Consider the following 13,838-nt stretch of genomic DNA (forward strand, 5'->3'; position numbering starts at 1 on the left):
AGTGGCAAGAGTGTGTGGATGGGGGCGGACCCGGAAGACTGGACACGTGATCTACATCACAGTGATTCGACGCATTTTTAATGAACTAGATTCCCCAACTAGGGACCCGGGGACACCGACCTTGGCGAGAGACGGCACAGGCGAACCAGGGGCCCGCATCTAACAACTGGTGGCAGCGGTGGGATCGAAGCGGCATCCCCCAACACCGGTGGTCTGCTACGGGAGAGAAGCCCCACACCTAACAACTGGTGGCAGCGGTGGGATCGACCATGCGGCGTGGTGCTGCTTCCGTGGGTGAGTGCTTGAACTTTGCTTGAGATTCGCCAGGCTTCAATTGTTTGGGTTAATACATTGAACTGCTGGGAATCGAGGGAAGTTGATCAGTGAGTCTGAGTGCGTGTAGCTCACGTCAACGGTTGTTCAGCAAAGTCAAGGCTCAGAGCAGCAAACATGGACCTAATGAAGTTGCTAAGGTCAGATTTGCTGTCATTGTGCGAAGAGTTGGGTGTAGATTTAGGGGTTAAGATAAAAAAGATGGACATTTGCAAATTGCTCTTGGAAACCGCCGAGGAAGGAATAATTACCGATACGTGGGAACTCCTCAAAGCTGAGCGAAAGAAAAAGGAAGCTGAGCGAAAGAAAAAGGAAGATGAGCGGAGAAACATAGAGGAACAAAGGCTAGCGGCAGAGAAAAAGAAATGGGAGCTCAGAAGGTTGCAGCTTGCGCATGAGAGAAAGGAACTGGAAGATGAGATCTCGAGAGGCAAGACTCCAGAGAGAGCGAGTCAGGCCGGATCGTTCCAGTTGGACAGACGTGACGACGTAAAACAGTATTGTGAAACAGCGCATACGTATGAGCTAAAGAAACTGGATGATGAGATCTCGAGAGGCAAGACTCCTGAGAGAGCGAGTCAGGCCGGATCGTTCCAGTTGGACAGACAGTACTGTGAAACAGCGCACAACCTGCATGAAGATTGCGGAGCTGTAAGTGTGTCGAAACGCTGTATCGAAAGCCACGCTGACACAGAGGACGAAAGCTCCATTGCAGACGAGCAGGGCGTTTCAGGGGTAAGCGCTCACGCCGATAAGCGGGCGGTGGAGGACTGCCTTCAGGAAAACGAACTGCCCAACTCGGGGGCCGCGGAAGGTCCGTCTGTCAGCGGTGTGGAGCTGACACTGACCTGCGAAGGCAAAGCGGCCAGTTTGCAATTGGATGAAGGTCTCCGAGGTGCCTCTGAAAAACTAGATCAAGCTAGTTGCGATCAGGAGACACAAACGGAAGTGTCTAGACGTAAAAACAGGAAGAGGGCACGGACCAAGAAAAAAAGGTTGAAATGCCGAGCCCTAAATGCAGGGGCGCAGACAGGTGCTAACGTTAGCACAGATAAAAGTGCGGCAGAAGCGAAAGAAAAGACTTCCCGCATGGGACCTAGTAATTTTCCAGCTAAAGTTACTGGTCAGGCGGCACGCGCAGATGCTTCTGAGGGTGACCGCAGTAACAGAAAGAGAAAAACGCGTCTACCAAGCAGAACAGGAGCGAGGCTCTTGAAAGGGCATCGGCCGGCATTAAGACCCAGACAACCCCGACCTGACAGAAAGGCGGTAAAGAAAAAGGCAAAGTGGCAGGAGAGATCAGAGGGCGCTAGATCGCGGGACACCCGGCGCATGCGAGCGCAGTGGTCCAGCAACAGAGACCGCGCACGCCGGCATGTTCAGCGCGCGCTCTGGAGAAGGATGCGTCCTGCACTTTCCGCACTGTATTCGAGGAAGCGCGCAGGGCGAAAGGGTAGGCGGGCTTGCTTGGGGCGAGAACAGAGAGCAGCTTCTCGCTCCGGTCGCTGTCCGTCGCCCGGAATCGGTTATCGGCACTGCATGGGCTACCGGGGCCTACTGAGCGCGTCGAGGGACTGTGGAGAGGACAATAGCGATCAGGAATGTCTTCTTTCAGTGGCCCTTTGTCACGAGGTGACAGTCGTACAATCAGTCAGAGCGCGACCCCGGAGGGCGCGGCTGAAGGACTAATCCTTTCGACGCGGGGGTGGTGAGCCATGTTTGACCCCGCGTAGCAATTCGAAGTAGCTGTTTTTTTTTATTCCGCTTTTTTGTGTGTGCGTGTAAAATCGGGAAAGGAAATGCTACTTTGTTTTAGGTTAAAAAATTTAGATTTGATCAAGTGTCACTGTTTTCTTGACACTTAAATAAAGTTAATTGGGCGATTGGGTTAGAAAGGACGTGTTTATCTTTGAGATGCTACTAAGTGATAAAGGCACTCACAGCAGTTCAGCGAAGACATATCCCGAGTTGATCATAAGCTGTTTGCTTATGTAGAACCGTTCCGAGTAAGCAAATTTCTTTGTGTTTGAATTTTGAGCGTACGTTTCGCTTTGTATCTTTAGCAAATACCGGACGACAAGTTTTGTTGGGGGCCATAGTTAGATACCAAACGTTTGTCTCATTCGCGATAATGTAGCTAACGCATTGCAGAGGCAATGAAAGTACGTGAATTTGTGCCCATTTGAGTACCTGTGTTTAGCGGCGCTGGGTTAGCTAGCCGATTTTGCTATTCAAAGATTAAGCGAATGAAGTGAGGCTACAGACTTCTGCGGAGAACAGCTGTAGCAGCTTTCTGTACAAGTGATGGGGACGAGGAGACCGTCAGACCTCAAGATAGCCCCTATCGCTGAATTCCCGCAGCCCCGAACTAAGACGGATGTACGGTCATTTCTCGGTCTGGTGGGGTACTACCAAAGGTACATACCCAACTATTCACAGCTAGCAAGTCCTTTGACCGATGCGCTTCGCAAAGAAAAGCCGAATAGCGTTATCTGGGACGCAGCAAAAGAAATTTCGTTTCAGAGCTTGAAGAGCGTGCTGGTTTCGCGGCCCGTGTTACGCGCGCCGGACTACAGCAAGGAATTCGTGGTCCAGTGTGACGCCAGCGACCGGGGTATGGGGGTCGTATTAAGCCAAGTCGGAGACGACAATGAGGAGCACCCTATCCTTTATGCCAGCAGGAAGTTAACCGTAAGGGAAGAAGCCTACAGCGCTTCGGAAAAGGAATGCGCTTGTCTGGTTTGGGCCGCACAGAAGCTAGCCTGTTATGTTTACGGGGCGAAATTTACTTTCGAGACAGATCATTGTCCGCTTACATGGCTGCGTCAAATGTCGCCCAAGAATGGCCGCTTGCTTCGATGGAGTCTAGCCCTCCAGCAATATAACTTTTCTGTGCGATACAAAAGGGGCAAATGTCATGGAAATGCCGACGGATTGAGCAGGTTATTCCCATAATTGAGGTATCCGTTCAGTGGCAATTCGGTGCCTTTTCGTATTTTTTTAGGTGCTAGTTAGCTTTGTTTTGGCGTGGTGTCCTATTATCCTTTTTCTTTTGCTTCCAAATTTGCCACCTCTCTTCAAGCCATGTTCGGCGAATCGGGCTTTGGCAGCGAATTTGGCAGACATGCAAGCTGTTCTTAGTAGCCGAGATTATTGCTGTCAGCTACAAAATTTTGTGCTTACGTTTACATTGATAATGCAGTAGTATTGCATAACAGCCTGGCGGCTCTCGGGTGAATTTCGTGCACTGCCTGGGGAGTGGCGCCATGTTGAGTGGCTGATTTCGACTAATGCCTCCGTTGTCCGAGGTTTAGGACTCTACTCTGTGCTTGCAGACAAGATGCAGAAGGGCCTCCCACGCTACAACTCAAGTCATCTCTCCTCGACCAGTGATTGTGACCACTGGCCGATCGAGATTGTCCTGGCCGCGGAGGAGCTGTTACGTTTGGAGACGCCAACATGCCAAGAATATTAAAGCCACTGGGACTCATCAATCTACCGAGGCTTCAAAGGGCCGTCGATGTGGTTGCAGCGCTACGAGTGCAGGTGGTGGCGTCTACAAGGGTCATTCCCCCCCCCCCCCCCCCCCCCCCCCTGCTGTTTAAGGGGTGAAACGGCTCCCCGCTGTCTGAGAAAGGCTTTAGTGAACCTGTCTTTTGTTCTCAACGCCGGACCAACCCGGGACATTTTTCTCCCGGAGGGGACGGCGGGGGAGCCGGCGAGCGGCGGAACTGCAAATCAGCCGTGACAAATGCGGCCGGGTTTGGCTAAGCCAACGTCTCTGGAATCTTCGTGCTTCGAAAACAACTTCGACTTGGACTGTGCTTTCCCACGCTCTACGTGACAGCTTCTGCGAACTGCGGTGGGATCCATTCGCCCCCACGCTACCGCTGTGAAGTGCAGGTGACTGACCTTCGACGCTCTCAATGGGACCCCCTTCGGGCTATTCATCACTGAAGCCTGGACAGCGCGGACACTAATCTGCCAGAAGTGGCAAGAGTGTGTGGATGGGGGCGGACCAACACCCTCTAAATACTTTCTTCAGGCCTCTCCAGGCCCTCCTTTCCACACGCGCTACGTCACGCCAAGTGTCCGGTCAGGCTGCTCACCAAGCGCGGCTCCGCTCCGCTCGGTTGTCTCCCTCGATGTGCTCGCGCTTGCCCGGGCAAGCACAGACACGAACGCAGTCTTGCAGTGAGCGTCTAGCTGCTGCTTGAGTCTTTCAGCCTGGCGTTGGGTGCATTTCCGTTCGCTCCTCGCACGGCTGTGTCTGTTTCGTGTGGCCGTTTCTTGTGTGGCGTGCGTACCTGTGCTAGCGCACGAATGGGAAACTGATTGCCTGCCGTGTAGCGAGTGCAACTTCGTGAAACATGGGCCGGTGCTGTGTTCCCGGGTGCCGCGGGAACTACCAGAATGGTCCCAAAGTACGTGTTTATTGCTTCCCAAGAGACGAAGTACGAAGAAAAGCCTGGTTGCGAGCCATTCCACGGAAGGATTTCACACCTACAGAGCATTCGAGGGTAAGACTCTGAAATATTGCTTAATAGGCGCTGGTAATTATCTTAGTTGTGAGCTGTCGCTCCCGGAAAGGCATGCTGTCTTTGTAGGCAATGATATCACTTCTTACACTTATGTATGAATTGTCCAGGAAGCATTTAGTTCTGTGGATGTGCATAAGGCTTGTGTAAAAGCTGTGTAAATATGTAAAAGCTGTTCACTATTCAGACTCTTTTTACTTAGTGTTTTAGGCAATGGAGAGTCATGGCGAATGGCCTTGCTTCATTTTCTCGTGCAGGTGTGTGAACTGCACTTCCACGCAGGCGACTTCATTACGACGTTGTCACACCAAGATGAACTGACAGGGAAAATAATAGAGGTGAAGCGTGACAGGCTACAGTTGAAGATTGATGCTGCGCCTTCTGTTTTTCCAAACTGCCCAAAATACTTGTCCTCAACGCCTGGACGGAGTGAATCGCCAGAGACGAAAAAAGCAAGAAGGGAAAACGCTGCTTTGCAGGAGGCTATGAGGAAGTCACTTCAGTCTAATGAGCTTGAACAGAAAAGAAACAAAGTTTCATCTTACGAGGAGTTCAAATCTAAGTTGCCTGGAATCTGCAACACGAAATTCTGGACCGTTTCTGTCGATGAGCAGTGCGTTAGGTTCCTTCTCATCGAGAATGATCCTTCACCTAATGTGAAATGCGCCTTGGTAGTTCTCCCTGATCTGTCACTTTCTGTTTTCTTGAATGGAGTGAAGCTTCTGTCGCTTCCTTCAGGCAGGATTCTGCCAGCTCAAGTATGCGACACCTCCAGCCTGTCCTTGCTGCTAGAAGAACTCGAGATAGGCTTGCATAATATACCTGAGGTGACGAAAGAGTCGAAACATACTAAAGTATTGCAGTTTGTCGGTTCACTGCTTGCAGACCTCATTGAGGACAGTGATACGACGAAAGAACAGTCTTCTTTGCTGAAATTTCTGGTTGAGCAGATAGAGCTTCTCCTCGCGAAACAGCATGTGTATAGCGCAGAGCTGCTGGTATTCGCCAGTATTTTGAATTCAATTTCTCCTCACGCATATCACTTCACAAGAGCTGCATCAAGAATCATTCTGCCCCATCCTTCCACACTGCGCCGTGTTTGCTCAAATTACAAAGCTGACCCTCTTGTGGAGCAAAATCAACCGCACTGTCTCTCCTACATCCGAGAACGAGTCAAATCAATGAAAGACCACGAGAAGACAGTGACCCTGATGATCGATGAGATCCACATAAAACCATACTTCGACTACAAAGGGGGCACAATAGTAGGATCGTCGGTTCATTCAACGGAACCAGCAACAACAGCCCATGTGTTCATGGTACAATCACTCCTTTCTGCAAACAAGGACGTCATTCACATATTACCTGTGAGCAAACTGAGCGCAGAAATTTTGCACGAGCATGCTAAGAACATAATCATTAATGTTGAGAAAATGGGGCTCAAAATTATCGCTGTGATAACGGACAACAATGCTCTGAACCGCAAGATGATGTCGTTATTTGCTACAAGTCCTCAGGTGAGCATTGTCTATCCCCATCCAGCCGATAACGCTCGCCCTCTTTTCTACGTGGTCGATCCTGTGCATCTCTTGAAGTGCATTAGGAACAATTGGATTAACCAGAAAAACCCTGGAACATGCCTCTATTTCCCTGAAATGGACTTGAGTGGAGCAATGCCCGAAGGGCCTCCTCGTATGAAAGCTGCTTCTTTCGCAGCTGTGCGGCAGCTTTATTCTTCAGAGAAGACGTCGCTTGTGAAGGCTGCTTACAGACTGAACGCAAAAGCCGTGAATCCAACCTCAATGGAGCGGCAAAATGTAAAGCTCGCTCTCGACGTCATTAATCAGTTTGTTTCAAATGCCCTCAGGACACATGGTTCCGCGTTCAAGATTCCTCAAGCTGAGTCGACTGCTCTTTTCATTGACGTTATCCTCACATGGTGGCAAATAGTCAATGTTAAGACCCCTTGCAAAGGCCAGAGGCTAAGGGACAGCATGCAAGACCCTGTAAGGTCTGTTGATGACACACAGTTAGCTTTCCTGAGCGGCGTTGTGGACTGGTTGGACGCTTGGGCAAGAATAAACATCACCAGTGGCTCGCTGACGAAAGAGACTCACAGTGCTTTGCGACTGACATGCTATTCTCTGGTAGAACTCTCGCGCTACTGCTTAGAAGAACTTCACTTCAAGTACGTACTGCTGGGCAAATTTCAGACGGATGCGCTAGAAGACCGGTTCGGCCGTTACCGCCAGCTGGCAGGATCACAGTACCACATTTCCGTGCGTCAGCTCTACGAATGTGAGAAGAAGCTTCGTCTTCAAAAACTTTTGACATTTCCACGCGAGGAAACAGAGTTTGAAGACGTAAGTGAGGATCTTGTCCCATGCAACTTTTCTGTGGCTGTCAGCGACGACGATATTACACACGCCCACTCTGACATGGATGCTATTGTCTACATTGCAGGATACGCTGCTCATGCTGCTTTAAAGAAGCTTTCATGTTCTGCTTGCTTCAGCACATTGGTGATTGAAAATCGAGAGATCGAAGCGGAAAATACTGCCATGATAGCTAACCTGTCGAGAGGAGGGCTGAAGTTTCCCCAGCCATGCACAGTTCACATGGTACTGATGACTAAACTAGTTGCAGAGAAGTTGTCTTTTGGAGCAACCGCGGAAGATTTTCTCTCCTGTAGAAATCAACGTGGTGTCGTGATTTCACAGACGATTTCCCTCCTGGACGAACACGACATTGAGACATGTGAAAATGGCCACACTGCACAAACTCTCCTGCGCTTGGTAGTACGCGTTGCAACCAACGTTGTTCTAAACAACTTTTGCAAACTAAGAAATGATGCCATACAAGACAATGCGCAGCAGAAGGCCGCAGCCCGGAAAGCAGCAACGCTTAAGAAGAAGTAAGTTTTATTCCCAAGCAATAAAAATGCTTTGCGCACACTTCATTGCTGGTGTCTCGTCGTTTTTTATTGTAAGGGTCAGATTAGCTGTACAAATACTCAACAGCGCAACATTATTGTGAGTGTCATTATTGCTGTGTGTGAAAGCTTTAAGCAAAACACAATACAGAATAAAACTAACACAATGCGCAGTAGACGGTGTTTTTTTTTTTCAATGTTCACGAACTTCTACTTTAACAACTAGATATACGCATGTGCGGTCTGTGCGGATGGATTTTACCGCACGGCAGACATCATGTACGTGATAGAACCTAATAATTAGATGATTAATTGAAATTAACTAATCAATTTTTTATTATAATGACCAATAATGCGAAATTGGCGGCCGTATGCTAAATTGTTTATTATAAAAAACTGTATTAGCAGCTCGAACTTTCTTGACAATAAGGTGTTCTGCAATAAAAAAAATATATAAAGCAGATAAAATGATAGCCTAAGGCGCGCACAAACTAGCGAATTTCTTTTCTGCAGCAACGACAAAAATGAAAATGAAGGAATCACTTATAAGGCAGCTACGTACGGCAGTACCCGAATAGTGCAGACGGGCGCGGCGCGCTGAAATCGCGGAGCGCGGGGCCTGCACGGTCCCTTGGCGTGACGTCACGCGGCCGGTGGAGAGGCCTTAGCATTGAGAGGGTGTTGGGCGGACCCGGAAGACTGGACACGTGATCTACATCACAGTGATTCGACGCATTTTTAATGAACTAGATTCCCCAACTAGGGACCTGGGGACAGCGGACCCTATTTAAGCAGCGATCTGGCGTGTGTTCGCCAGCTCCCGATTCACTCTTTCAATCTTTGTATAAATGTAAATAAACCCTTCAGTCTCTCCTTCACCTCGAAGACCCTCTCATCTCTTCGTCAACCCCACTACAGCAGTCTCCCGATCCGGAACCCGGGGACACCGACCTTGGCGAGAGACGGCACAGGCGAACCAGGGGCCCGCATCTAACAACTGGTGGCAGCGGTGGGATCGAAGCGGCATCCCCCAACACCGGTGGTCTGCTACGGGAGAGAAGCCCCACACCTAACAAGACCCACATAAACTCCCCCGTGCACCCGAACACGTGTCGCCTAACCTTGGCCTCCTGCGTCATCGTCCCCACCCCCATACCTTATTCCACCGCTTCTGGCTGTGGTCGGCGAGGAATTAGGGAGACGCGCGAGTCCCCCCTGTGTGCCCGTTAAACCTTCAGACAGAATAAGAGACCCAGCTTTCAAAGGTGCAAATCACTCATTCCTTTGCAATATGATATTCCTCTCTTCGGCAGATACCAGTGGTCGTACGGCGACCGACACTCAAGTGAAGCGTGACATGTAAGTATCGCTCTATATTTCCATTTGTCTATGGGCGTTATTCGTTGTGGGAGTCGGTCATAACTTTGTATACGTCTCACTGCTTATTTATATTCAAGCCTTATGAAAAGTTAACAGTGTAATATTTGGAGCTACCTGGACAGGTGACGGTTGTCCGTCCCTTCTTGAACTATCCGTAGAGGCATGTGTGCATAACTAAATGGCCTCGTCACCTCTACCACCACAATCATCATTCGTGTCTTATTCTCTGCAGGACGCAAGTAATCGTACTCTCTGGACAGCATCAGTCTTCATCCGAAATTGAATGTTCTTCAGTCATCCTAAATCTTTTCGAGACTCTGGCTTTTTCACCAGTTCCTCTTTAACCATTGCAAGGGTTCCTTTGTCCACCTTCTGTTCCATTGCCATGAATTCGGGATAGCCCCCAGCCAGCACAGCTAAGCCTAGCGACCTGTAGCGCTTCAATGGAATGCACTCATTGTCTTCCTTTCTTACGTTACGGGTGACGTGAACACACGATTTTTGAATGTTCAAACCCATGCGCCATGCGGTGGCAGCCACGGGAACTAGTCAGGCTGATGATGATGATGATTATACTACGCCTGGCAAAAAAAAGTACATGTACACACATATGTCAATCCGAGCACGGAAGTTCCAAACCTGACATCTCACTTTGAACACTATAACTACCCGCAGTGTGTTACTTCAACGTATACGTATAGCCAGTGCTTCCACTGCTTGAATTAAAACGCTACTTTAGCGAGGTTCTGAGCGACACCTCTCATCCAACGTGTTTCTTGCTTCGTGTTTCTGCAGGGCGCACCAGTCCCTGCGCACAGCGTGCCTGCTCACCTGTTCGCTGGTGACGATGTCTGCGAGCGCATCCAGCATGATCACCGGCGCGGCCAGGGAAGCGCTTGTTACGAACTTCATCGTGTGAGCACACCGCTGTATACAGAGCCTCAGCCGCATTTCTGGAAGCCTTTGTTCACGCTGGAAGTCGCTAACAGAGCGCCGCATTACGGATTCGCATGTTTAAAGGTGCACTGAAGTGGAATCTGAACTCGTCTTTTTACCGCGGGAACTCTATGTACACGTTCCGGGCATTCTTAGAAACTTCGAATTATTGTCCTGTGCGGCCGATTTCCCCAATTAAATCGGATCAAACGTCCCGGCTCACGCCTTTTTCTAAAACTCAACACGGTAGGTAGGCGGAGTCATCCAACGCGCACAGTGCCTTTCAGCCAGTCCAAACGCGGGTTCGCTTTTTTTTTTCCTTTAGGTTTTATGAATAAACAGATTTAGTAACAGACAATATAGCCGTAAATTAGGCCCACGGAAAAAAAAATGCGCATGGACTCTTTGATTTACGTATCCCTCCGCCGACAACAGAGCGGCAAGCCGCCACGGGACTGGCTGGAAGGCGTCGTTGGTTGACTCCGCCTACTTTCAGCGTTGAGTTCAAAAAGGGGTTGGTGTCGAGACGTTTAATCCGATTTAATTAGGGCAATCGGCCGCATATGACAATAATTCGAAGTTTCTAAGAATGTCCGGAACGTGTAGATAGAGTCCCCGCGGTAAAAAGACGAGTTCAGATTCCTCTTTATGCACCTTTAACGAAGGCGTTTGATGCATGCCTGCTCGTCTACTATGAAGTGAATAAGCCACGTCGATGAATTCTGCAGAGGATGGAATGGAGAGGCGCCATAATGTAGCGAAAGAAAAAAAAAACCGGAGAGAGGCTCTGCAACAACAGTCGCGTGAAAAGCGCCTAACCTTTTAAGATTATGGAAGACGAAAACTTGATATTTCGTTTTTTTCCCTTTTTTTTTAGTTCGAGATAGGCAGCTCTTTGACAGCCGTAATGGCAGGCGTTATGTGCACCAGAGCGCCGCGGATTATTTATCTTTACAAAGTTTCTACTCGGGAATGTCAGTTTTGTCTGGTTTTGGTTCCCCGGCAGTGAGGAGTGGCGCGTGATGTCATTCATAGACTAGCAGGTTGGTTAACTAATATTGAATAGTTAAATTTTTATCTATTGCTGCTAGTCTCCTCACTTATTGAGAGACTTGTAGCCCGACTTGTAATATCCATATCAGATTTTAGCATTCCGAAAACGCAGTTACCCTCGGCACTGTGTCCCAACAAATTTGGCCTACATCATGCCAACATACATGTGCTTTTGAGAAGCTTGCAGGCAAAGCAACCTCTCCAGTGCACGTACCGCGTTTTCGAAATTACGGTGGGCTACACGTGTCTCAACAAGGAGCCTTACAGTAATAGCTAAAAAGTTAACTATTCAATATTAGGTAACCAGCCAGATATTTCGCATGCCTTAGCTGTATTCTGATGTGCTACACCGCTGACAGTGTTGCGCCGAGAAAAGCACTCTTCTAACTCAAAAAGCCTATTTTGAAAAAATTTCAGAAAGTCTTAGGTGAAAATCACTTTATAGGACTTCTTACCGTAGCGTCGGCCAATTTTACTGAGGCACCGCATCTCCGGGATTACGATTGTTTTCTTTTGAGTGGACAAAAGAGAAACAACTGTGCTTCCGCGCTAACGCGAAAGGTTCAAAGGAGTGTCGACTATGGAAGTCCTTTATCTCAGCATTAGTATGCCGTCTTATTAATGCGAAGAGTAACAGCTGGCTATTAAGTGGCGTTACAGTAGTGGCTGTGCCACGGTTACCAGAAATGGCGTGAGAGAGTGCACTGCACTGTGTTCTTCACTTTCATTCCGCAGAGCCAGCATAACATGAACTGTGTGGGTCGATCCCCTCTTCCATTGCAGCAAGAAGGGCCTCCGGGGATCGATGGCATGGCTGGCCCTGGTGACTCCCGCCTCCATGCTGTGCGCGGTGTCTTGCACTGCTCCGCTGTACTTCCTCTACCTGAGCGGACGGTACGCGCACGCACGGTGACTGTTGTGCTCTGCTGGCCGTATACCGCGTTCACTTTCCGCGTTTAAAAAGAGAAAGCCCCGTAAGCTTGTGGTTTGGCCAGAAGTAGCCGGACCCCACCTGTATATGGGAGACCACGCTGCAGTATTCGCCATTTCTGTTAATAAAGCGAGTTTTATTCTGCGATTTATATCGCTCGTGTATTGAGACATCTGTCTTGGCGCGAAAATGATGCCACGCTGGTGTGGAAGCGCCAAAGAATTGTTTGGCAGTATGAGCTGTTAGGCAAGCTCCCCGAGATCTCATGGTCTTCATTTGCACGAAATGACGTCATCACAAATCAAGGTCACGTGATCAATTTGCATTCGCTGGAATAACCAACTGGCCAAGCCAGTGGCTCGTGACCCACTGAACTCAGTTGAACCTCTGAGCACTACCTTTCTTCGTCATACCTCTTACACATACTGCTTACTCAAAAATGGTCTCAAATCATACGACCTCTCCAAATTCCTTCAATGACATCAAAGTTAAAACCTATATCAGCCGACAGCGCTGCAGATTTTATTAAAAACTGACCGATGAGCATACGAACTGATGCGGCGAAAGTGCGACAGCTTTTTTCTCGTTTTACATTGGTCGCCTTCTCCTTGCGTCTTTGCATTTTATTTCGCCGTCAGTTGTGGTTCCGCTGGCTGCGTGGGCTTTTGTAGTCGGCGATGGGTTGAGGGGTGGACGGGTGGAGGTGGGTGAAGAGTACATATGTGTGGTGGGTGATCCACATTGTTTGGATGTCCCGGTAGCCGCGGCTGGTGAACGGGCGGAGCGGGCAGTCGACGTTGCTGGCCAGGCCGGTTGGCGAAAGCGTTCTGGACTGCACGAGCCAGGTCTTCTTCTTCTTCTTCTCCTCAAGTAATATGGCACATACCCACGTGGGGGGGATTGGCCAAGGTATAGGGTAGAATGCCAAGGAAGCATTTGCGCGGGGAAGGAAACGTCAGAAGACTGAATCAAGACAAAAAAAAATTGTGAAAAATAAAATGAATTCAAGAGGTACGAGTCATCCGGAATAGAATCAATCTAGCCTTTTTTGGACGTGCGGAAGAATTTTGTGTATAGCTAACAAGATAATCGATTAGTTGCACTTATGTAATCGTGAAGGTAGCCGCATACACTGCTTAACGGGAATCCCTTGGCACTCGCACCGAACGATAGAAGAACTGTAAGAGACAGAGGCAGTCCTAGTCTCGAAAGAGGAACCTCCAGATATTGCTTTCTCTGAACCGCGAACCGCCGGCAAGAGAGGAGAAAATGATCGATTGATTCAACTTGCCCACATGATACACAAAGGTTTGTCGCAGCGAACCCACACCTGCATAAGTACAAGTTTAAGTGAGGGATTCTACATCGCAGGAGCGTCATGGACACTTCACAAAGCCTTGACTTACACCACCGGATATTCCACTGGTACTTTAGGTGTTGAAAGTCCACGGTATTCAGCAACGGATCACTCAAAGTGGCTGAAATATGTTGGAACCGCTGGAAACGTGAAGCTGCTAACAGAATGAGGTGAGGGACGGGATATATTACAGGTGCGCTGAGAGCTCACCTTGCCAATAAATCAGCCACCTCGTTAAAATAGACGCCTGAATGCCCAGGTACCCAGACCAACCGGATCTCGCGCACTGTGCTCGGAACAAAAAACCTAAGTGAACGAGTCAAGAAAGATTTTTCCGAATTTTGGAGAGAGACAATAACTGAAAGGCAGTCTGTGAGA

The 13,838-nt window shown here is 49.0% G+C and overlaps 1 protein-coding gene across 1 annotated transcript in view; it reads left to right on the forward strand.

The window, feature by feature from the left end:
- The window catches only part of LOC144119617 (uncharacterized), a 42,427-nt gene that overhangs the window by 15,542 nt on the left and 13,047 nt on the right, over positions 1-13,838 (forward strand). Inside the window, exons 8-10 of the mRNA XM_077652191.1 lie at positions 9,117-9,162; positions 9,979-10,098; positions 11,956-12,066. Of these exons, the coding sequence (XP_077508317.1) occupies positions 9,117-9,162; positions 9,979-10,098; positions 11,956-12,066 (277 nt within the window). The remainder of the gene's footprint in view (positions 1-9,116; positions 9,163-9,978; positions 10,099-11,955; positions 12,067-13,838) is intronic.

This window comes from Amblyomma americanum, chromosome 2, assembly GCF_052857255.1.
Source record: "Amblyomma americanum isolate KBUSLIRL-KWMA chromosome 2, ASM5285725v1, whole genome shotgun sequence".
In the NCBI taxonomy this organism is placed as follows: domain Eukaryota; kingdom Metazoa; phylum Arthropoda; class Arachnida; order Ixodida; family Ixodidae; genus Amblyomma; species Amblyomma americanum.